The sequence below is a fragment of the Sminthopsis crassicaudata genome, chromosome 3 (assembly GCF_048593235.1).
Source record: "Sminthopsis crassicaudata isolate SCR6 chromosome 3, ASM4859323v1, whole genome shotgun sequence".
NCBI lineage: Eukaryota > Metazoa > Chordata > Mammalia > Dasyuromorphia > Dasyuridae > Sminthopsis > Sminthopsis crassicaudata.
The window spans coordinates 453948483-453975099 of NC_133619.1; the positions used below are offsets into that span (position 1 = coordinate 453948483).

Genomic DNA, 26617 nt, shown 5'->3' on the forward strand with positions numbered 1-26617 from the left:
CCACTCAGTCCTCATACAGTCCTCTCTCTGGCTGCAGATGGCTCTCTCTCCATCACAAGACCATTGGAACTGGCTTGAATCACTTCAATGTTGAAAACAGCCATGTCCTTCAGAATAATCATCATCTAATCTTGCTGTTAGATATAGTTTTCTGATGAGAACAGTACTTTAAATATGTTATTTGAACTCCAAATTATTGACTGTTAGTCTGACCCATTACAGACAAAAGTTTATTCTTCTCTTCAGAAATTTCCCAGGTGGTTAGAAAAAAGATTGTTTTTGGTACTAGGAAACCAGAGTTCAAATCTTGACTCAGTCATTTATGACTTATGTGATCCAGGGAAAATCATTTAGCTCTCTTGTTTCTTCATTTATAAAATGGACTAGATGACTCACAATCTTTTTAGCTCTATATGTACAATCTCATGCTGGCTTCTAAGTCTTTTGCAAGGCTAACTATTCATGATCTCTGATATTTAATGATCACAGCATATTTATCAATAACCCAAGTCCATGCAGCCAATATTCTTTGAAAATCTTCTCCATGCACATATAGGTCATGTAAACTGGGGCTGTGCTAGTGATGGGGACAAATCTTGGCCCAACTCTTATTCTCACAAACATCAGTCAAATTCTAGACCACACTAAAAACAAGTGATCAGATGTTCAATTGATTAATCAGTTGTTTGATTAATCAGTCTTAATCAGACTAAGTGTAAGAAATCTTTAGAAATGGAGAAAACTTGTACACAAATTAAATTTGGATGGTCTAAGGAAACTTGATGATCCCATGCTTGGAATCACTTTACCCTTCATGTAACATTACTTCTTAGTGGGTTGTAAGAAACAGCAACAACACACTTTTTAAAAAAAATTTTGTTTGTTTTTAGAACAAGTTTACCTTTCACACTGAATTGACATGTTCATTTACATGGCCATGAAAAGACACTGGTCAAAGAAAGATTTGTCCTTCTTAAGTGCTTTAACTTAGTTTGTATAGAAGGAAATATTTGATTTCTCATTTAGAGACAATTAAATAAACAATTTTAAGATATTTTGTTTATAGAAATATTCTATGTTTTTACAAAATATCTCATATATGTAATTTTTTAAAAAAAAACTTTTTTTTCGTAGGCAGGAGCAGAGAATCCAACTGTAAAACTATTTGTTATCAATACAACAGCCTTCAGTCAAGATCCTTATAATGAAACTTCTGTACAGATTTTGGCTCCTGCTTCTATCTTAATAAGGTAAGGTTGTTGGCCCTGAAGCTTTAGGCTGTAAAATATTTGTAAAGTTTCTTCTATAAGCATGTTGAGATTTTTCAGCTTATAGGTCTGGCAAGTACAAAAAAAAGTTTGAGATTCCATAGCCAGAGGATGGTTGTAGATTTCACAGTTGATTATTTATTTGAGAATCTTTATTTCCTTTTGCTAAATGCAGCCAGTGTTTTTATTTGGAAATTCTCATTTCCAAAATGTTTCCATAAAACAATAACACTTTGGTTATATATAAAAATAAACAATTTAAATCTATAGAACAACTGCTTGTTACAGGTGCAAAATATTAGACTTGAAGTCTGGAAGATCTGAGTTCAAATTCTATCTCAGATTAGCAGAATGACCTTTGCAAGTTATTAATTGCTCTCAGTTTCAGTTTTCTTATCTGTAAAATGGAAATAATTTTGGCACCTCTCTTACAGAATTGTTGACAGGATCTATTGAGATATGGAAATCACTTCACAATCCATAGTGCTCTCAGTGCTACCTGTTATGGCTTATGTATTTATCTAGGAAGTTTATTTTATTTTAAAAAGGAAATTGGTATTAGTAAATATAAATTCTAACCCCAACAAACAGAACTCAAAAGGGCATTGAGTTGGCCACTATAGAATATAATATGTGAACTCTTTGAGTTCTATGTTTCATTTTGACTTTATATTCCCAGAACTTAGTACAATGTGTTAGACATACTAAGTATGAATACATTATTGTGTTAAGTTGAACTGTGGACTACTCGACAGCTTTTTAAGTGACGAAGTAATCATAGAGGAAGTAATCATAGGGTAATCATAGAGGAGCTTTTCATTCTGCTATACATACACACTTTTCATTTCATATTTTCTTCTGTTTGTTCTCCCTGCCCCCCCCCAAATAAATTGTGTCAAAGTTACTCTGTAAGTTAAACTTCTAACTAAATTTCATAGGTTAATGAGGCATGTCAGGATTTACCATTTTGATGAGGAAATCCAGTGAAGTGATTAAAAGCAAATGTTTGTCCCAATACACATAGTTTGTCCAAAGAAATAGACATTTTCTCAACAGTTTAAAAATTTTTTTTGGTTGATCCTGACTTGACTCTGACTGAGACATTGCCACATACATCTTGTATTTCTGTTATAAAAACCTGCTGGATGAACTCTGATTTTATCTTATTTATAAATCTAAATTTTTAGGAAGGATTGTTTTTTCCCTCCTTTCTTCCTATTAATAAAACATCAACTTGTCTTTGTTCTTTTACATTTTTTATGTTGAACTAGTGGTAAGGTGTTAGGTCAAATCAAAAAGTAATATATTAAGCACCTTATATATTTACAAGATCCTAATCTTCCATTTCCTTGTCAGACATATTTCCAAAAGAACTTTTTAAAAATTGAAAATGCCATGGAAACAAATACATTCTTACAAAAAATTATTCTAAGCACATCACTTGATTGTGCTAACATCAAGTAAAGATGCCATAATTTCCCAAACCACCCAGCTATATTTTGGTACTGTGACATGCTTTATTTTCTGGGCAGCATTAAAAGGAGTAGTGCTAAGTCAATTCAAGGAATACTTGCCAGTTAGTAAAACACATCAGTTAAGTTCTTTGTGTGTTATCCAGCAAATTCCCCTGAAGTATTTTGGAAAAAGAACATTACATTAACTTTGTCTCCAACCTAACCAATCTAGTATTATGATTGATTCCTTTCCTTTTTCTCTCTTTTCTTTGTCTCTCCCCCCTCTCCCCTTATTCTTTCTAATTGGAAAATAAATTCTTTTTTTTTTAAATTTTATTTATAAATTTTTTGACATTATATATGCATGAGTAATTTTTTTTATAACATTTTCCCTTGTATTCATTTTTCCAAATTTTCCCCTCCCTCCTCTAGATGACAGGCGATCCCATACATTTTATATGTGTTACAGTATAACCTAGATACAATATATATGAGTAAATCCCATTTTCTTGTTGCATGTTAAATATTTGATTCCGAAGGTGTAAGTAACCTGGGTAGAGACAGTAGTTCTAACAATTTACATTCACTTCCCAGTGTTCCTTCTCTGGGTGTAGTTATTTCTGTCCATCATTGATCAACTGGAAGTGAGTTGGATCTTCTTAATGTTGAAGATATCCACTTCCATCAGAATACATCTTCATGCAGCATTGAAGTGTACAGCAATCTTCTGGTTCTGTTCATTTCACTCAGCATCAGTTGATGTAAGTCTCTCCAAGCCTCTCTGTATTCCTCCTGCTGGTCAGGAAAATAAATTCTTTAAGTTCAATTAATTCTCTAGCCTTATCCTTCCTAGTAGCAGAGATTACAAGCATGTATCACCATGCCTTGCCTTCTACTGTTTTTTTATTTTTATTTTTTATTTTATTTTATTTTTTTTTTTTGAGCAATACAGCTTAACACAGGTAAAGTATTACATAACTTTAGTATTTTCCCTCCTAATTTGTCCTCCCAAGTAGAAAGGCTTAAACCTTTTTTTTTTTTTTTTTTTTTTTTTTTAAATAAAACAACCATTGAATGACCTGTGACATGCAAGAATTATTATTCTAATTTTTAAAATGAATTTGAATAGATATGCCCATTTGCTCTTTGCACTGAATTCTTAGAGTTCCCAAGCTGAAAACAGTGAATTAATTAAAATCATCCAATAATTAGAATAAAGAATATTCAGAGTTAAAAGGGATTTTGGATTCCTAAATAGTGTACAGAATTCCTGGAGAAGAATCTTCTTTGTAATATACTCAGCAAGTAAACATTCGAGAAGTCTTTTTTAGCTTAACTATCCCATGTTTTCCATAACTCTTATTACTAGACTTTTCCCCTTATATCAAGAATAAATGTTCCTCTTACAACTTCCTCCCATTGTTTCTAGTTCTGTCCCACCATCTCTCTCCTTTCTAATTCATTTTCCATAATACAGCTGCCAAATTATTTTCCTGAAGCTCATATCTCATGTCAGTTCTGCACTGTGCCTCCTAATCTTTTCTCTCTCACCCCCCATTCCCCCCTCCCCAGGGATTCTGTTATTTCTAGGATGAAATACAAGATCTTTTATTTTGCATCTAAAGCTTTTCATAATTTGCCCTTTTGGTGCTTTTCCAGTTTTATTACATATTACTTTTGTCAATATTCTGTATCTAGCTATCCTGAATTACTTTTCTATATGCATGTAGCACCATTTCCCACCTCTGTGCTTTTGTATTGGCTGTCCTGTATGCCTGGAATTCACTTTTTTCTCACCTCAGCATCTTAGAAATCCTGGGTTCCTTCAAAATTGTGTTCAAGTGTCATCTTCTATATAAAGTCTTTTCTGAGCTCCCTGGTTGCCAATATCTCCTATTACCACTATGTATACATTGAGAGAGTATTTGTGTGTATTTGTGTATGTTGTATATTTTATCTGCTCCTTTATGATGTAAGGTTCTTGAAGGCATGGGCTATTTTACTTTTTGTATCTATAGTTCTTTGTGTGTTCTTGGCACATTATAAACTCTTAATAAATATTTATTTATAATTTGGCAGTTTCTCCCAGTCTTAAGCAACCATCAACTTTAATGAACAATTTTAGCCATGTCATCTATAAAAATGTTAAACCATAGGGACAAATAATGTTCAACTAACCCAACTATATCCTACCTTTGGTTTGGCTATATAACCAATCCCAAATTCATCTACTTAGACAATCATGTACTCCACGTCCCTCCCAAGTGTTTTTCCTAAGTTTTTCCTATTTCCATTATATTGGCTCTCAGAGATCATGTCTTCTTTTTCTAAGATTTTATTATTAACTATCTCTTACTTGTACATTCTAGGGCTTGACCTGAATACAAGTCAGACTTACTGACCTATAGTTACAGATGTCTTTCTCTTCCCTTTCTTGAAAAGCCAGACAATTATACTCTAATTTAGTGATTCTCAAACTTCAATATCTTTATACTCTTAAAAATTATTGAGAATCTGTTCAAAGAATTTTTGTTTATGTGGGTTATACTTATAGATATTTACCATATTAGAAATTAAAACTAATTCTGAATTTGTAGACTCTTTGAAAGGGTTTCAGAGATTCCCTAGGATTCTGTGAATCACACTCTGAGAACCACTACTCAAATTCTATGATGCTTCCCTCCTTCACAGCCTTTTAAAGGTCATAGTAGTTGTTCAGCAATCACATTCACTAGCTATGTCAGTACCTGAGCATTATGTTTTTGATACTTACATAACAGACCAGAAGCATCACTGAACATTCTTGGGGTCTCTGCACCTTCTCTTCCATCTTTTACCTAGCAGTTCTATCTGATACCTGATTGAAATTTACAATTGAGGGTCAGCTAGGTGGTGCAGTGGATAGAGCACCAGCTCTTAAATCAGGAGGACCTGAGTTCAAATGTAGTCTCAGACACTTAATACGTCCTAGCTAGGTGACACTGGGCAAATCACTTAACCCCAATTGCCTCAGCAAAAAAAAAAAAAATTCACAACTGAACATAAGATGGGTCATTATTCAAACCTGAATTCCTTTTGCTTAGCCCAAAACTCTTACTTCATACATCACATTGCTGTTTGCTAATATTTATCCTCTTTTGTGAACTTAGTTAGAGACTCTAGAGATGGAAGGGGTCTTAGGTATTACCTAATTTAACTCTGTAATTACATAGATGAGGAGACAGATTCAAATTTTAGGGACACATGAAAAAGCTAGGGTGAAAAGATCAGAGAAAATGAAGGGCATTATAATTCAGAGATTGACAGTGTCCTTCAATTTCCTCTGATCTCTTGCTGAATTACTCAATTGACAACTTGCCATTGCTTGTTTGGATTTTATTTCTCTATAAGTTAATGGATTTGTAATTAATTTTAGGAAAACCTAGGATATTAAAACCAAATTTACATAAAAGATAATTTAGAAAATTGATAAAAAACAATCGATATGGAAGTATCTAGTAGGAATGACTTTTTGGCTTATCAAAGTTATATTCATGGCATACACAAAAACAAGTTTCCTTTGTGCATTAAATATGACTTGCATGTGAAAAATCATATGAGATCCTTCAAAGATCTCTTATTATATAAAGTGAAGTAGAGTTTGTATTATAACAGTACCAAAGTCAAGTTGGTTGTTAGGAAGAAAAAGTAACTTCTAAATAACTTCTAAGATCTTTTAGTAGTAACTTCTAAGACCATTTCATTTCCACTGCCAAAATATACTTTCATTAATCTGCCTTTGAGATTCATTCTATTCCTTCAAGACTCAGCTGAGGAACCATATTCTCTGTGAAGCATTACCTGATTTAATACAATTCTCTTTCTCCATTATTCCTACTTCTTACCAGAGTTGTCTTCTTAAATTTTCTTAGAGTACTTTGTCTCTCTAGCTTGTATTATGTAGTACATAGGTACATACTGTATACTTCTCTCTTTCATAGAATATAAACGTGTTAGAAGGTATTGATTGTGGCATTTAATACCTTTTATCTGTCATCTAGTTTGATGTCTTGCAAATGTCAGGTGTTTATTGAGTTGAATGCAAAAACACAGAAGGGGCAGTAGGGAGCAAAAAGCAGACCAGTTTGTCTAAAAGGTAAAGTTATGAAAGAAGAGTAATTTAGAATATATAGAAAGCTAAGTTGAAACCAAATTGTGGAAGTTGTCAAATTCTAAGCTGAGTCATAGAGACAATAGGGACTATTGCTGATTTATTTTATTAGAGCTATGTTTTAGGAAGATGGTTTTAGCAGCTCTGTATAGAATGTTTTAGAGGAAGGAGGGGATGGAAACAAAAATATCAATTACTGGTCTATTGAAATAGTCTGTGTTGAGTTGTTACAAGTAGCTGTTAAAGAGGAAATGGACAGGAAAAGTATTGTAGAGACTGAATTGAGAAAACTTGTCACTTGATTGAATGTTTTAGGTAAGGGAGGATTCAAGGATGATTTCAGGTTTGTGAAAATAGATGATCAGAATAGTGGTGATATGCTTAACAGAAGTAGGTAATTTTAGAAAAAGGTGCAATTTAGGATGACAGATAATGAATTCCATTTTGAACCTGTTGGGTTTGAGATATGCCTCAATCTGTCACATATTATGGAATGTGAGACTAGACTTCAGGAGAGAAATTATTGCTGCATATATAGATTTCAGGGTTAGCTTTTTGATGATAATAATTCAAATTCATTGGAGCTAGTGATAGCATAAAGGAAAATGATATTTAGAAACAAAAAAAGAGGATCTGGGGCAGAGAGTTGGGGGGAACAGCCATGCTTGAGGGAGCATGGTTGACAACGTTTACAGCAACCCAAGGTTCAAAAAGATTGAAGACTAAGAAAAGATAATTAGATTTAGCAAATAAGAAATCTGATCTGGGCAGAAATGTATATAATATAAGCCAATATATTTTAAGTATTTGATTGGCAGTATAAGATAAGCCGCTCAAATAAAATAATGACAACTTTGTATATAATAAAGCATTGTATAAGCGTTAATTTTCTCTATTTGCAGCAATCTTTTCTAGCTTAAGTATTAACTTTTAGTGCTGCTTCTAAAAGGGCCTCTCCAGATGCCATCTACTCAAGTTAAATGAATTGCAGGTTACATACAAGCAATAACAAGTGAAATTTGAACCCAGGAAATCTGATTCCAGAACCAATACACGTTTTACTGTTTCATGCAGTTTTCTCCATAGTTGTTAGCTTAAAGTGTTACATCCTACCCTAGAACTTTCCTTATATATTTTTATACCTCTCTTATTCATTTACTATAAGCTAGTTTGGATTCTCTTTGTTTCTCTTTCTTATTTTTCCAGTTACATGAAGAATTCCTTGAGAATAATGACCACATCTTATCTGTCTGCATCCTATTCATTATGTAGTAGAGTGTGTTACACATACTACAGTAATTATTTCATAAATATTTGTGGATATTGAATTGTTATCACTCAGAAAGAGAGAATAAGTCCAACTGAGAAATAGCTTAGGTCATGACATTTAACTTGGAACATAATAACCTTATATTAATAACCTTATATTTTCCACATTATGTTGGTTTTAAAGATTTTGAGTATAAAAATAATATTTTATGCATTTTGGGAATATTAATCTGGCAGTTATGCCCGGTTTGGATCATACAAGTGTTAAATTATATAAATGTGAAAGTGTGTCTTAGTATAGAGATATTAGATATATGGCCCACAACACTTGATTGTGGGCTGAACCAAATTAAAATCGTTTTGCAATTATTCAATGAAATAAAATATAAATAATATTAAATTATAATACAATATATATATACCATGTATATTGTATAACATACATATTATTAATATGTAATATATTAATATATACAATGTACATAATATATTATATAATATTATACAATAATAATATATATAATACAATAATGTAATTCAATATGCAGGGTTCCTTATACATGGTTTAATGAGAGTTATTTCTACTTGAGTTTTACCACTGCCCTAGGCAACTTTAAAGCTAGGAATTTCATTTGACTTCTGGTTGTGGTTTAAGTTGTCTCTGACAGGTCCTGGTTGTACATGGTACTTAACATCTTAATGTTTTGGGCAACTATCCATGACTACCTTATTTATACAAATGAAATCCTAGGTCTAGTCTATTTCTAAGAAGTAGACTTTACTATTTGATATATTTTGCTTTAGATTGTTTGAAAAATTCCATTTTGTTTTGGGATAATTTAAGAAGGAGTATGTGTTTTCAAATTTCAAATTTCAAAAGATTTTCAAATCTTTGTACTATTTAATTTAAGTTTAGTGTATGGTAGTTCAATAGTTCAGGTTTTGACTTGGTGAACAACTTTTTTTGGTGTCTCTTTGTTCTTTAGCATTTGCAGATACTTTATTTTATTTTTTTCATTTTGGAAACTTATTTGAGAAAATATCATCTGCAAGTATCTCTGATCTGTAGAATACACACACAAAAAACCATTTTGAACTGGCTATATACACCTCAGCCTATGTAAGTGATCAACAAATACACTCTCAAGACAGCAAGGAAGAAATGGAAAATGTCACCCTTTACTCCACAACTTATTACCAAAGAAAGACTATGTTGTAGATAAGGATTTTTAGTCTTTTTAGTTATGTTAGTTGTGTCTTTTCCCCTCAGATAATAGTTTAGTTTCTAGAGCTTTCTCTCATCATTCAAAATTAAGTACATTTTAAGCTTTGGGAAAAGGGACATTTTATGGAACTAAGTGATTTTGACAAGCAAATAAAATCATAGTATGGTTCATTACTTTCATTTCAGTACAAAGTAAAGTGTTTGATGGCCTAAAAACTTATAAAGAACTAAACTTTATTTTTTATTGTCTCTAGTGATCATTACTTGTGTGATGTGACATGGGTGAATAATAAAAGGATTTCTCTTCAATGGCTCAGAAGGATTCAGAATTATTCAGTTATGGATATTTGTGATTTTGAAGAAGATCTTGGAAGATGGAACTGTTCAGTGGTAAGATAGAATAAAGATGCTTCTGGAAAATGAAATTTGAATGACAAATAAAGTAGAGTATACTGGGAGCCATAAATCAGCAAACCATTTTGAAGGTGTACTTAAAAAAATGTGATAGGACAGTGGATGAATTACTTTTATTTTTATATTTCCTGAAACTTAATAGTTTTCAATTTTTTTTAATTCATTTACTTGAATTCATGAAGACTACAGTTGGGAGAGGTGATTAATATCCAATAAGGACAGAACCTTAGAGTTCAAAAATAAAGATAAAAAACAAAGGAAGTAAATAACTATAAATAGAAAGTGGTGTTTTAAAAAGAAAAATGAAATCAAGATTAACTATTCAGAAAAAGATCTAGGAGTCTTAGATTAATGAACAGCTTTAAATATTTTTAAATAAAAAAGTTCATTAGGAGTTGCATAAAGCCAGTAACTGTTAGGCTACACGTTATAGAATTATTAGTAATAGTTGTAATCCTACATAAATTCTATATCATAGTCCCCAATTATTTAGTTTCGTCCCATGATCCTCAAAGATGTCCAAGGCCAGGTTGATTGTTCAGCCATGCTCTCCCTCAGGATGGCCCATGGGCAGTACTGATGGGAAGAGATTATGAGGAACTATGATTTTATTCTGCTATGCTTTAAATTTCATTGGACAGGAGGAAAGTGAATATGATTAAAATCTGCTCTCATATTATTCTCATTTCCCATTGTCAAGAATTCATTGGAAACACCTCCATTTTCACTTATGGATTCAGTAATGAGCAAAGTAATCCCTCATTACAAAAATATAGATATCTTATGTAGTTATCTTAGTCAAGATGAAAAATATAGACATTATGTCCCACTTCATGCCTATTTTTATACATCAAAGAGCTAAAATGAGCCTTTACATTTTAAAAAAAGTTTCTTTGTATTTAAAAATGTAAAAAAAATATTCTTAGCTCAGTAGGCACTCCATTTGGATTTGGCCCTTTTAGTAGACTACCCTTCATCTATAAATAATATTCAGAAACTCTTGGCATAAACAATAAAAAATGGAGATAGTTTTCAGTTTTTTCTTGCCTTTTTATTCTTGTTCGTCTCAGAGAAATTGAAGCTGAATATTAACCACAAAATAACATTCAGATTTCTTTTTCTTTTCTTTCTTTCTTTTTTGGTGAATAGTATTTTCTTTTCCCAATTACTTGTAAAAATAATTTTTAATATTCAGTTTTTAAAATTGAAAATTCCAAATTTTTCCCCTTCTTCCTTTTTCTCCTCCTTGAAGACAGTAAAGTAATATAATATAGGCTAAACATGTACAATTGTTCAAAACATATTTCCATATAAGTCATATTATAGGCTTGCTTAGTTGTCTTAAAAACATCTTCTTTTCTATTTTCCTCCCCAGAATCGACAGAAGATTGAAATGAGTTCTACTGGTTGGGTTGGAAGAGTAAGTATTTAAAATGTTGGGTATTCATAAACATATTGATTAGATATTTAAAATTACTTCATTTTTAGGCATTTGAAAGCAGACTTCAAATTCAAGAAATTTTTGTTAAATATTTGCTATGGATAAGATTTTTGCTAGGTGTTATGGAGATAAAGATGACTGACTACTTTCTAGTGTTAATAACAGAAGATGGGAGAGAGATTAGGCAAAGACATGTACCCACATAAACATAATAATAAGGGAGAGTATATAATATGTTTCAAGAAGAGGCGTGGGCAAAGTACAATGAGTAATTTGACCAAAAAGAGATAACTCTTAGGACTATGGGGAAATGAATCTGGGGAAGTTTAAAAGAATGACATTTAAATTGGACATTTGAAATAAGAAGGGGATTTCTGCAGATAGGGATGGAAATGAAGACGCCATTCAACATATAGAAGATAGAATGAGTAATATGTAGAGGCAGGAAAGGATAGGATGAGAAAGGAGGTGGAGCATAGTGTCACTTTACCATAATGTAAAATATATGAATATGGTAAATTGAGATAGGTCTTAAAAGGCATTTTAGTGCTATGGTGTGATTTTTAATATGAGAAGTGTATTTTCATATTTTATTTGAGTGATGAGAGAGAACCATGAAAATTATTTTTGAAAGCATGATAAGAGTGATATATTAGGAAAATTACTACTAGTGATATGATGTATTGAAAAAGATACATATGGTATTAGAAAGAACAATTTAGGAGCTTTTGCAACAAATTGTTCAGAGAGTCTGAACAAGAATTATTGTAATAGGATGATTGGGGAGACAGAAGCAGAATTTGGCAGTTGAAAAAATTGAGATTAAAAGAAAAGTGTCTGAAGGTCTGAGTTCTGGTGATTAAAAATTCAGATTAGTAACTTAAGAGGTTCTTTGCAGTTATCCAAAGTTAAGGATTAATATTTTATTAATGTTGGAATGCAAAGAGGTCAAGGGAATTTGAGAGTGGATAAGGAGAGCATTGCTGACATATTTGAGTAAAAGATTGAAAGTGGGTAGAGATACCAGAACAAGGTTGATAGTTTGAGAGGATAATAATGTAGAGATCAAACTTCATGTGAGAAGAGTTAGGGAGACAGAAGTTCAGAATACTTTGTTCAGATAGAGAATTTCAGATATTTTGGAAGTAAGTCTCTGGGCCAGATTTTCACAGGTCTGTATTTTGAAGTTGAAAGGTTTGGAGTGATATTTTAAAGTGTGACCACTGTAGTTAATGGCTAAAAGTAGAATGGATAAAGTAGTAGATTATATTCAAAAAGTGAATATTAGAAGAATTAGCAACCCAACTATTGGAATAACTCAGGATAATGATAGGAGAAAGTGTGATGAGAGCAATATTATAAACTTAAGTGCCAAAGTCCAAAAGGTAAATGAGAGAGTGTCAGTATCAGACATAAGGATTGGGAGAGAGTGGGATGACCTTACACAAAAGCCTTGAAGAATGTTGGAGAAAGTAACATCCTTGTGAGCAAGGAGTATGGCAACTCTTTTCTCAGCCTTATGGGGCAGGGAAGAGGATTAGAAAGAAAATTGCTGAAGTCTTCATGACAAAAGAAGGTTTCATATGATCCAAAGAAGTGAATTGTAGGGAAGAAAAATTAGGATTCCCCTATATTTCTCACTCATATATACATACATATATATATATATATATATATATATATATATATATAATTTCTGAAATCTGAAGGTATAATGAATACAGATGAATTTTAGGGATAGTATTTAATATGCTAAATTTTAAAAAGGAAGAGGGAAGCACATGGGGGTAAAATAAGATTGTTAGAAAGGTTAGCAAATAAAACATGTGGGACCAAAAATAACAGAATTACAGAATCTCTTTCTAGTCACTCATGTTTAAAAGCTAAGTGTCATCCTTTATTCCAAGTGATCTGATCAAGACAAAGTAGATCTGGAACATCATTTCCCTTATTCTGGATACTTTGCTCCTATATAAGGCTCTCTATAGCCTTCGAAATAGCATGGGTATTTTTGTTCCCTGTTTTTGTTTTTACATCACATTGTTGACTTACTATCTTTGATGTTCACTAAAATTTTAAGATATTTTCTATATTGTACACTTTTATGGTTGGGTTTTTTCTTACATAAATGTAGGCATTTTCATTTATTTCTATGAAAATTCAGTTGTTTTAGATTGAGTCCTTTGTTTTAACCTATCAAGAACTTTTTAGACCACTGGTCAATTATTTAAAATGAATGACCATTATTCTCCTAGCTTTGTGTCAGTTTCACTTCTTATAAACATGCCATCTGTGTTTTCATCTAAATCATTGATGAGAATATTCCGTAAGACTAAGTACATCTTCCTGGAGACTGTTCCCCATTTTGAAATTGATCCATTAGTCACTCTTCTTTGGGTCCAGTTTTTCAGCCAATTCAAGACCGACCTGTATTCTCCTTCAGCCCATATTTCTCTGTCTTGTCCATTAGCATTTCTTAATAGCTTATAAATATGAAATGTCTTGCTGAAATGCAGGCATACTACATCAAAACATTAACTTCTTCCAGTCTAGTAATCCCATCAGTGATAAAGAAGGCAGAACAGAAGGAATTCTTAGATTTAAAGAGTTGGCAACTCATTTCAAGTTAGATGTTTCAGTGACAGAACATTCACCCATCTTCTGTCCCTACTGAAGGTCAAATATTCAAGAAAGTCTGATTCTGACCAATAGAAAGTAGTATCACATTTACTCACTCCCCACAACACCTACTGGTTCATATAAGAATAAGTTTGAAACAAATAATGTTCTCTATTGGTTTCACATTTTACTCTAAGCACTTAGATACATTCTAGGAAAGCACATAGATTTTCCCCCTTACATTTATCTTATTGCATTATACAAGTTCTCGCAAAAGAACTGCATTGTGACAGTTATGGAGCAGAAAGAAAGATCCACCATACTGTTTTACATGGTAAACAAATTACTTCATGTGTTTTTTTTTTTTTTCTTTCTTGCAATCATTTACTTATGTCAGTTATAAGAAAAAAAATGTTATCTGGATGGATTCACATTTTTTTTATTCAAAAGGGTGTGCCACTCCTAATTTGGGGAAATCCTGACTCGCTCTCTTGGGGGAATTGGCCTCTATGAAACCTACAGCATTTAAAATTCCTCCAGGCACTGATTGGACAGAGGGGAGAGGTTTGCCAACATAAAAAGTGGTTTCCTCCATGGCAAGAGACATGCTACACTTCCTCACGACTCCTTGAAAAAAATATGTTTTTTCCTCTCTGTATTTAACCAGACAGATGCCACTTTTCACACATTTCTACTAGGCACAACTCCATCCAGGGGAAACAGGGAAATGTATTAAAAAGATAAGGCTGTGAACACAGGTCTAGAGAGGGGAATGTGTTTCAGAGTTCCATAATGAGAACACCGAGTGTACTGCACATTCCAGCTTGCTCTAGAAATGAATTCACTTTGAATCATTCAGTAGAAGAGGAAATAATTTTTCTTCTTTCCCTCATATTGGGAGAATTGCAAGATGAAACATCAAAGATGAAATAAATCATCAATTTAAAAAAGTAGGTCATCTCCTACCTGCTGTCAAATGCTTCATGGAAATCAAAGTCTTAAAGATGACATTTTCTTTCTTAGCTTGATGGGAGGCCTGTTTCAATTTAATTAATGTGCTATTCTACTTCCCAGTTTTTGTTGTAGGAATATGGGAATTTTCCTTCTATAGAACTGTGATTTCTATTATTAAATATAGTTAGAAAACGAAAAGACCTTAACGTGGAAATGGCAGACATAAGAATGTATATACTTTAAATTTTTGAATTTGCAATGCACAGCACCCTATGCCTCACTGTATTTGATCCAAAGCAAGATCGAAGAATTCACATTTTGCTTTTTCATTAAGAAAACAGTGCTTAGAATGATAAGAAAACTGTCCGCTCAGTCTCCTCTCTCACTTCTTATTCTGCCAGAAGGCTCCCATATCAAAACATCACCAACCTGAAGATTCGACCTTCTTTAATTAAAAGAATAGAAAGAGTGTTTTAGCCACAATTGTAAGATACACGGTGGTGACAATCAGGCAGTTCTTCATGAAAACAAAAAATGAACATGTTTTTGTCTACTTAAGGTCAGCATTGATAGAATTATCTTTGTGAAGGAAAAATAGGTCTTTTGATTTTCCTTTGGCATTTATGTAAGTATTTATTAGTAAACATTGTATTTAGTAAACATTTACCTTTACTAAATAGGTACTGGTGCAGATTTAGAATCAGTCATAGGTTTTAAACTTAAAAAGACCTCTTAGATCATCTAGTTTGGTCCATTTATTTTCTAGCCAAAAACAACAACAACAACAAAAAAAAAAACCAAAACAAAACAAAACTGAGATGAAGTGATTAGCCCAAGAATGTATTTTTCAACTTTATTTATTTATTTATTTCATTTATTTATTTATTTATTTATTTATTTATTTATTTATTTATTTATTTATTTTGTAGTTTAGACCCTCAGAGCCTCACTTTACATCAGATGGTAATAACTTCTACAAGATTGTCAGCAATAAGGATGGTTATAAACATATTTGTCATTTTAATGTTGACACAAATGTGAGTATTCTTTACTAATGTTTCTGACTTGTATTTCTTGGGGCCAAAATATCATCTGGGGCAAAAAGGCAATTGATAGTTGTATGATCACATGATAAATTTGATGAATGCATACAGATAAGAGATTTGTTTTTCTTCAGTAGGGACGTAAGATACAGTTACTTTGAATTGCCCATATAATTGATTCAATCTTCAATTTTAATTAGTATGCATCCTCTAATTAAAGGCTTTAAAAACCCCTCTTCAGGAAGAAACATACAAATACGATAGATCTGTTTTTCTTCAGTAGGGACATGGGGTATAGTTACTTGAATTGCCCACATAATTGATTCAATCCTCAACTTTAATTAGTATACATCCTCTAATTAATGGCTATTTAAACCCCTCTTCAGGAAAAAACATTTATTACAGAAGGACAATGGGAAGTAATTCAGATAGAAGCTCTTACCAATGAATATCTGTAAGTATGCCATTAATAATATAAGTATAGAACTTAATATTGGGTTAATGTAGTTCAGGAAATAATAGAAAAAGTATTGCATTTGTAGTAGAGGACTTCAAATTCTACTTCTGTCACTTACCTTCTCTAAGACTGTGGGCAGACAGTTTCTGGATCAAAGATTTAGAGTCAGGAGGGATGTAGAAAGCCATCAAATCCACCTTTCTTATTTAATAGATGAAGAATCTGAAATACAGAGAAGTTAATAATACCTCTTTTGCTAAGTAGTTAGCAGCCGAGGAAGGATTTAAAATCAGAAAAACTCCCAAGTCTAGAGCTCTATTTACAGCACTACCTAACTGCTTCAACTGTTAAACTATATGGTTGAACTAGATGGCTAATAAGCAACCTTTCAACTTCAGTGATGCTTCCAACATCCAAAGATGCTTTAATCTTTACTTAGAAATAGGCATATATATATTTAGAAGACTTGATACTATGCCACTATCCAATTCTACCTCTTGTGTCTTACCTATTCTACTCTAATGTTGCTATCCCTTTAGTTGAATATAACATAGGGAACAGGGGATTCATACATTTTGTCATTGAATGTTTGAAAAAGCCACATAGTATATCCATTTCTACTTACCATATATTGAATCATTTGAAAAACAACAACTTTTTTATCTTCAGATACTACATCAGTAATGAATACAAGGGAATGCCAGGAGGAAGAAACCTTTATAGGTAAGAAGAGTTCATCAGGCTTTTTAATCTGAGTATTTTTAGTTTTTCAGATTTTTTTGGCTGTTATTCTTGTTCAACTTGGTATGTACTAAATTGCAGTTATCCATTGATATACCACTCTTTTTTATTGATTACTTTAAAAACTACTGGAAGTTTTCTTTATTTATACATCATCCCCATAACTGAGTTTTCACACCTCCTCACATCCTCTTTTGTAATAAAGTACAATTAAGAGAACACAAAATGACATACTAACAATGTCTGAAAACATCACAGTTCTATTTCACACATATAATCTATCATGTTTTTACTTAGAGGAAGGAAATGTGTTTCAGTATATGTTCTTCATGTCCATGGGAACTACATAGCATCAGATATCAAAACTGGGTCATTTAAGAACAGATTTTGGTGTATTTCTACAAAACATGTTTGGGGAGATTTTAAAAGTTTATTTTTAGGAAATAATTGAATGTGCCTGACTTTAGGATACTGATAAATTTTGGATGGAAATGGGACCCTCTCTGATTATTCAATAATCCAAGCATTAACAATTGACTATTTACTCTTACAGAATTAAACTTGATTCATCTAAAAGTGTGACATGCATTACCTGTGAATTTGATTCAGAAAGGTGTCAGTATGCTTCAGTGTCATTTAGCCAGAAAGCAAATTATTATCAACTAAAATGTTCAGGTGAGTTTGAACTAAATTTGACCATGTTTACTTTGCAGCAAAGCAATCTGAGATGCCTCTTTCCACTTAATTAGTAACTGAGTCACATTAGTAGATTATAGTGGAATTTGTGGTCAAAGAGCTTGAATTAAAATCTCAGTCATGCTACTCTTATTATCTTTGTGACCCTGGACAAGCATCACTTCTCTAAGGTTTCAGTTTCCCAGTCTTAAGAATGAGAAGAAAAGATTAGATGTTTTCTAAGGTTCCTTTTAAATAATATTACTAAGATTTAAAAATTCTTGTTCACATTCTGTTTTTTTAAATATTAAACTATCAATATATACATACAGGTAAAGATCATTTCCCTTTCTTGGTTTAATTGTTTTTCTTTTGGTATTAAGTGTATTTTAGTTTATAAGCTCTTTATTTGTAAGGTTCAGATCTGATTAATTTTCAGTGAGTAAAGTCCTGCTATTAATAGTTCATAGGTCGGTCTTTAATAAATATTTTTTGATGGTAGTGCTAATGATCAACTCACCATCATTTTTCATCCTTGTGGAAGATGATTATTCACCCAGTGCTGATGTTAAGACATTTCTGCTATTGAAATTCTCTTTTGGGAATTTATAGTCTAAAGCCTCCTTGACACTGTTAATGCACATAGATGAGAAAGTGCTGCTATGGAGGGCATCAGTATTTAGTTTGGATTTAGGTATTCTTTTGAGAAGACTGACCAATATCATGAAATTTATGCTCCAAAAAATATTCTGCCTCATTTGCAAGTAGAGAAATTTTGCTACTTTAGTCAGTGAAATGTGTACTTTTAAAAAAGACTGCACATTTCTTATATGATCATTTTTACTATGAGGGAGGCAATCTTATACAGTCATAGAAACAATCATGGTTTATTATACAATCATTTTCCTTCTTAAATTCATAATAAAAAATAAAAATCCCAAGTAGTCACTAAATAAAAATCTCCAAACCAGTCACTTTTTTTCATATTTCTGAAAGGTTCTTACCAATTTGTTAAATAAATGTAAGTACTTTAAAAATTAGATAAATAGTAACTGAAGCAATTAGGATACTTGAGAGATTGTATCTGCCAAAGTAGATATAAGATTGGCTATTTTTCAAGCTGCATATTTCCTTAATTTAGAGTTCAAAAATGAAAGTTAAAAACACATATACATATAAGCTACAATAATTTCCCACCCCTTTTTTTCTTTCTATTTTTTGCCTATCTTTGTCTAATGTTGTGGCATTTATTAAATGCTATCTACATGTTAGGCATTGTGCCAGGTGATGGCGATACAAAGCCCTTCATGGAATAGTCTCTGTCTGGTAGAAGCTTCGATCGGATCAGTGGATACATACATACATACATATAAATATGTGAATAGCTGTGTGAACCTGTACAGGTCACCAAACCTGTTTGCCTGACTCAGTTTTCTCATCTGTAAAATGGAGATAAAAATATCATCTATCTCTCAGAGTTCAATGATATAATTTTGGTAAATCTCTTAGCACAATACTAGCACTTAGTAGACACTTTGTAAGTGTTAGCTATCATCATCACCACTATCACAAGTACCTATATGTATATATATACATATACATGTATATATACATATAATGATATAAAGGAACATATGTGTGTACATGTATTTAAATGAAGTTAAGTGGATATAGCATGCAGCTTCAGAATCAGCAAGATTTGGATTTAGATTCTCTCACTGTCATCTATTGACTGGGGGATCCTGTATAAGTCTTTTAGTCTTTCAGTACCTGTACAGTAACTCTTCAGTTTTCTAAGGTTTAACTTACAGATCATGTATTTTCTGCCTCAAGATAGGAAATTTCCTCATAAGGTATTCCAACCTATAAGAGTGAAATCACAGGTCTAGTTCAGCTGCATAGGTTTGTTTGTCATTTATTTAGTGTGTGTCTAGTGTTTATAGGGCATAGTGGATGGGGCATTGGACTTAAAGACAAAAAGACCTAGCTTCTATCATGCTTCAGGCATTTATTGACTATGTGACATTGGGCAAATCATTTAACAACCTCATTGGTCTTCAGAGTCTCTGTACTTCATCTTTAAAACAATAAGGTTACACTCATGGTTCCTAAGGACTTTCACTTTTAAATCTCTAATACTCTCTAATACTCTCTGTCTTTTCTCGAAATTTAATGTTCACAAATTTTAAAAAGTTCTCGGAAAAATTTTTTAAGAAATCACTACCAGAGATTCATCAGCACCAATTGTCATATGTGTGTTGTGTGTGTGTGTGTGTGTGTGTGTGTGTATGTGTATACACACTAAATGTATAACTGACTTTAAGAGAAATTAGGAAAAATGGTCAGGCTGGCTAATTGACAATTCATCATTGTTATTGAGACAGAGCAGAGTACAATTCCTCCAGATGGTGGGGGCTCAAAATGGATAAGAAAGAATGTTCCTCTAGGAAATGTCAGAGCTAGGTAGGACTTTAACTCCATCTTTTCTACTCTCATTTTGTTAATAAGGAAATCAATAGTCAAATGAGAGAAATGATGTGTACTATGCCCCATATCATTATTAGAATAGGTTTTATGAAGGAGAAAAGAAATGTAAATTATAACAGTTTGAGAAAGTTGAAGCCATTTGAAAGCATCTTTGAAAAGCAGTTGATATAATCTTCCTTTCCTCTCCCATCAGCCCAATGCCTCTTTCCTCTAAAAAAAAAATATTCATCTAACCTTATCTTTTCTTTTGTTGTATTAACAGGCCCTGGCTTCCCCTTTAATACTCTGCACAGCAGCCATGATTTTTCAGGTATCTTGAAGCTCTTATCCTTCCTTGCTTTGCTGGTGTGTTTGTATATTAATGGTGTATATGATCCTTATCAGCATTATTTTGTTTAGTTTTAAGGCCCTTAACAAAGAACTCTAGAAAGTGTTTAGAATCTGATGTATTTATGGATTATATATCAATGAGTCATATTTTTCTATTTGAATGTATTGCATAATAAAAATGACTCAGACTGAAATAAATTACATTTTTTTTTTTTATTCTCTTGCTTAGTACTTGAAGTGCAGGAAAACAACACAGAATTGGAAAATATGCTGAAGGAAATCCAGATGCCCCTTAAAAAAATTGACTTCCTTATGATAAATAAAACAAGTAAGTTACCTAAGATCTACATGTATATGTTATTCCAGAACATTTTCAGGCATATCCATACAATGTTATTCTTTTTAAAAAAATTATATATGTACACATATATGTATGTGTAATATTTTATTTTCCTCCTATTATATGTTAAAACCATTTTTAAAATTCTCTTTCAGTTTTAAGTGCTAAATTCTATCACTCCCAACCCCCCTTCTCCCAAACAGCAAGCTATCATGTAAAACATTTCCATATTAGTCATATAATGTTATTTTTAATGAAAAACTGAACTTGAGGGAAAAAAGCATTGCTTTACCATACTTACTGCATGTATATTGAAATTCCGTTTTTCAGATTTTCAAAAGCTTTTGTTTCCTGCCATATCTTTGATTAGGATCCCTTAAATATTTGGTTTAAAAGATATTCTTATAATGAATTAATGAATATGAATGAAAAAAACATTTATGAAGTACAGGCATCGTGTTAGCTGTTGGGGATACAAATACAAAAGTGGAATTGTTTATATCCCCAAAGGACTTTACATTCTAATACAGGGAGATAACAAGTATTAGGAGAGTTTGTGGCCTAAAAAGTTTTGGTTTGGAGAAGGAAGTGGAAAAACCATTCCAGTGTCTTTGCCATGAAAATCCCAAATGGGGTCCTGAAGTCAAATGTGATTGAACATTCACAATTGTCTGTCATTATTTAGTTAATTACATTGGATAGTTTAGTTTTAGAACTTAGTCTTTGCATTATTCCTAGAAGGTAGCAAATGCTTAATAAATAGTTTCTTATTATTAAAAGAGGTTGAATTTCTAAAATTCCCCCCTAAAATTAATTTTATTTATTGACAAATTCAAAGTCATAAGGTCATAAAAATCATAAAAGACTTTGGTTTGAGCCCTGTTGCATCAATGCCTTAATTACTGTCTATATGCATAGCTTTCCTATATCTTAGGATTCTTTAGGGTGAGATGCTGTTTACTTGAATTGTGAACTTCATAGTATCATCACCTATTATATCCTGTTTTTAAAAAATATTGGTTAACTGATTTGCAATTGTTTTCAATACTTAAATTGCTTTTATTTTGAATGTTTTAGAAACCCAACTTTTTTCTTTGAACTGCTGCAACATTAATCAGTATAATATCAGATAAAATCAACATCAGAACCATCTACATCATCTTTGATAAAAATTTCTTACCCATGGTTTGTAGGGGCTGTAAAAATCTGCCATTTCTCCCCCAAATATGTCATGAAACAGTTGGATCACATTTTAGAAGTACATATTTCTGTGTTGGATAGTCCCATTGTGAATGAAATGGGACATTCCATTCATAACTCTTATTTCATTCATAACTGTGATCTTAACATCCATTCAGATTCTTATGTCAGTGGCCTTAGCCATTGGTAAATCTCTGATGATCTTCATTCATTTTTCCCCAAACTAAAAAATGATTAGAAATTCCTAGCAACTTTTGACTAGCAACATCATCCTTTTAAGTTGTTAATGACTACAGTAATTAGTTATCTCAAATGTCTAGTAACATCAGTTTCTTTTTAAAATTTGTTTTTTTTTTTTATTTTTAATTGCTTCATTTCATATTTTTAATTTTGTATAGCATCTCTTGAATATTTTTGGAAGTAAGCAGAGTTTCAGAATCCTAATAATAGAAGATATATAAGTTAAGGTTTTCCTTTTCATCTGAAGGTTTGGTTCTCCCCTTCCCCCCCCCCCCTTTTTGGTGGATTTTTAAAAAAGTAGCCTAGGAAGTTAGGATTACACTTTCTCTAAAGGCTTTTCAAGAAACTTGCGCTTTCAAAACAAGCTGAAGTGAGGTGTACAGGAAGAGATTGTTAGATCTCTGTGGCAGTAATATCTAAAATCTATTCATGGAATAATTGACACTCCCTTGCCCCTCTCCCACTGCTCATAAAGGGGGAAGGGAAGTGGAAAAAAAATTAGAAAAGATGATATGCTTTCAAAACTGAAGTGCTTAAGTTTAGTCATCTGGTATTGATTGGAGTAGATCAAAGGTCAAATGGTATGAATCACTAACAAACCTCTGTAATCATCCATTTTGATTGAATAGTTCTTCACATGATGGTCCAGTGGTATATACATATGATGGAAACTTGAGTTTTTAGTATTCACTTCAGCATCACATTTAGTTCAGAGACACAAAAAATAGAATTTAGCTTTCTGTGCCAGCACACTGTAAGGTATAGAGCAGAGAGAGTCTATCTTCGTACATAAAGAAACCAGTCCTTCCTCTTGCATACTGAAATAACTACCAGAAAAGTAAAAACAAGAAGTAGAAGAGATAAAGAAAATGAGTTAAAAACTATTTTAGTTAGAAATAATCTTGTACCTCACCAGATACATTTAACTTTTCTGTATGCACTTTAAAAGAACTCTAGCCTAAATTTCCATTTTGGAATACAGAGCAAAGAAATCAATTTATTTAGGAGCAAGTGTTACTAAAAATATGCCTTATAAATAAATTGAGAGTCCAAAACCAACATGATACAGCAAATAAATAATAGATTACTCCTTTTCTAAGCCTCCTTCACTTGGTTCCATAATTCTAAAATGGCAACATAATTACAAAAATGTTATTAAATTCAGAATTTTAAAATTAAGTTGTGGCCAACTGAATAATTGAAATAGTTTCAGGAAATTTCAAGGGGAAAGAAACCATTTTGGAGGAAAAATTCAGAGCATACGCCATAAACAAAATACATGGATGCCAAAGAATGACGTAATAAAATAGAGCTTTAAACATTCTAAGAGGCACTTTAATATTGTCAGGCACTATATGTTATATTGTGTTAGTACAATAGAAAAGTTTATTATGTAAATATTTTCAAACTAATTTTACAGAGAATTTTGGATCTCTTGAAAAACTCAAATCAAATCTAAGTAGTTTCTGTTTATATTCTTTTATAGCATGTCTTCTTTCAGGACTTGATTATAACTTATAACATACATACATACATACATACTTGTATATACTAGTGTTTTTACATAGCCTTTCAAACTCATTCACTGTCTTTTCCCTTTAGAGCTTTGGTACCAGATGATTTTGCCTCCCCATTTTGATAAATCCAAGAAATACCCTCTTCTAATAGATGTGTAAGTATTAATCAAAAGGGTTAAAGAGTAGTTGGGTGTTGATACACATGCATTACTAAGTGATTCTTCTGGAATACAATAATATTTTCCCCCCAATGCTTTCAGAAGTGGTTGGGAGCAATTTTATGATTTTTTTATTTATCTGTTTTGGAATCACAAACTAGTGCGAAGGCTTTCCTGATGTACTGATATTTTTTAGACATACTACTCTAGGTATATTCTCTCATATCTTCCCTTAAATAATCTGATTTTGCATCTTCATCATAGAGGAAGCAGCATCTTCTGCATCACTTATGACCATTTTTAAACCTCATTCTGTGATTACTAGCAATGTAATCATTGGTTTTCCTATACTTCCAATTTTAGAAGAGAATTTTAATAACTATTGTTTGGGAGTGATATTCTTGACTGTTCCTTTTTTCTCATTAAAATCTTTGTCAGTAATTACCTTTTAATGATTTTTTCCCTTGAGATTGTTTTCTTAATTTATGAAGAATAACTTTAATGAAAGAGATAAGATGAGATATAAGAAAATCATTTATGATTTAGAGAAATAATAACGCCTTTGCCTAAGAAATATGAATATTGAGAGGTTATAGTATGGACAAATTAGCAGGCCAGACATTTCTAAATTCAGCTTAGTGAGTTTTTCTTTTTCATCTGAGTGATAACTATATTTAGTTATTTAAAATTTATGTTACTCTTACCCTTATTTATTCATTCTATTCCTTTATCATCCTAAATTCTTATTGCTGTCAATACTTTTTAACTAAACAAGTTTAGAGCTTGAAGTGGTGTGTGCTGATAAATGTTTAACCACCAGCTCTCTGGAGGGAAAAACATAATGAAAATATATATATATATGGCACAATTCCTCCATCTTTTTCCTGGGTCTATACAGTGAACAGAATAGTAAGTCAAAGGTTTGTAAAATGTTCACATTGAAAAGTTACCATTTAGCTCACAGGCTGGTCTGAGTTGGCTCAAGAAAACCTTTGACTGCAAGGAAATTTAAAGTTCATTAGTTCAAGACCCTCAGTGTATATATGAGTCAATGAAGAACCAAAGAAGTCAAGGTCTAAGGCCAAAGAGCTAGTAGTTTGCAAGATAGAAACAGAAAAGAAACACAGGTTTTCAGACTATTGATGTAGTGCCCTTTATTCTAGGGCACCCTACCTTGCAAAGTATGAACATCAGAATTGCCTATAGATACCTTTGTTGCTTTTCATTTTTGTGTTCCAGTAGAAAATATAGAATAGATAAATAGACAATCAATTAAGAATGAATTGTGTCATAAATCAAGAAGTAGAAGGAATCTTAAGAATCATCTAATAATCTAAATCCCCCATTTAGGCCTAGAGAGATTATGTGATTTATTCCTTAATCTACCTACTCAGTCACTAACTCTTGCCCACTTTGCAGCATTTCTCATACAGCTATCCCCCTTGTTACCTCTCACCTACAATAATGCAGCATTCTCCTAATTGGTCTCATTATCTCAAGACTGTCACCTCTTCTCCTCTCCCCTCTTATGGCCCTCCTCTCCAGCCAAGGTGTCCTGCTTACTGTGTTCCTTACCTCAGTCAACTCTAGAGGCTTCCCACTATCTCTGGTATAAATTATAAATGCCTCTGTTTAATCTTTTAAAACACTTTATAACCCAAAGCTAATTACCTTGAATATTACTCTTTTGTTTCTGTTTTTTTTTGCATTCTGTGATCCAATCAGATTAGTCTTTTCTCTTTATTTTACGCAGTCTTTTCTCTTTACACACCAATTTCCATGTCTTTGCACAGGTCATCTTCCATCATTGGATTGCACACTTTTTTCTCTGCCTCAGAGAGTACTCTCTTTAAAATGCAGCAAAAGCACCTTTGGGGGGGGGGAATGGAAGGAGTGAGGCAATTGCAGTTAAGTGACTTGCTTAGCTAGTAACTGTCAAGTATCTGGGACTAGATTTGAACTTAGGTCCTCCTAATTCCAGGGCCAGTTCTTTATCCCCTGTGCTTCTAGCTACCCCTAAAAGTATCATTTTAAAAAGTTAAATATTTTTTTCAAGCATTTATTTTATTCTCAATTTTCCCTCCCTCCCTCTCCTGTAAAAACAAAAAAAGCAAAAACAAGATCCTTTAAATAATTAAACATAATCAAATGAAATAAATTCCCATATTAGTCTCTGTGTCTAAAAAAACTTGTTTCCTTTTACACATTAGTCCATAGCTTTCTACTCTTTCTCTAATTTCTCTACTATGAACTGCATTTCCAGCTTTCTCTCAGACTACTCCTTCTTTCTTTGTTACAGCACAGTTGTATTCTATTACATTCATAAATTGTAATTTGTTCTACCATCTTCTATTTGTTGGGCTTCGTTTTCAGTTCTTTGCCCTCTTATCAAAAAATTCTGCTATAAATATTTATGTACCTGTAGGAACTTCTTTTGTTGATTTCTTTGGAGGGTAAACCTAATAATGATATGACTGCATCAAGGAGCATGCATAGCTAGTAACTTTTGGGGCATATTTCCAAATTGTTTTCCAGAGTGTTTAAAATTATTAATAACTATCACAGCTATGCATCAGTGTGCCTGTTTTCTTCAACACTTGCAACATTTATAATTTTCCTTTATTATCAACTTTGC

General features: G+C 32.2%; 1 protein-coding gene across 2 annotated transcripts in view; it reads left to right on the forward strand.

The window, feature by feature from the left end:
* Positions 1-26617, forward strand: part of DPP4 (dipeptidyl peptidase 4) — a 97592-nt gene that overhangs the window by 44291 nt on the left and 26684 nt on the right. For both annotated transcript variants that reach the window (XM_074303282.1, XM_074303283.1), the window contains 10 exons: positions 1135-1250; positions 9621-9756; positions 11156-11200; positions 15724-15831; positions 16224-16291; positions 16964-17017; positions 17589-17710; positions 20460-20507; positions 20757-20855; positions 23910-23979. In XM_074303282.1, coding sequence (XP_074159383.1) covers positions 1135-1250; positions 9621-9756; positions 11156-11200; positions 15724-15831; positions 16224-16291; positions 16964-17017; positions 17589-17710; positions 20460-20507; positions 20757-20855; positions 23910-23979 — 866 coding nt within the window. The remainder of the gene's footprint in view (positions 1-1134; positions 1251-9620; positions 9757-11155; positions 11201-15723; positions 15832-16223; positions 16292-16963; positions 17018-17588; positions 17711-20459; positions 20508-20756; positions 20856-23909; positions 23980-26617) is intronic.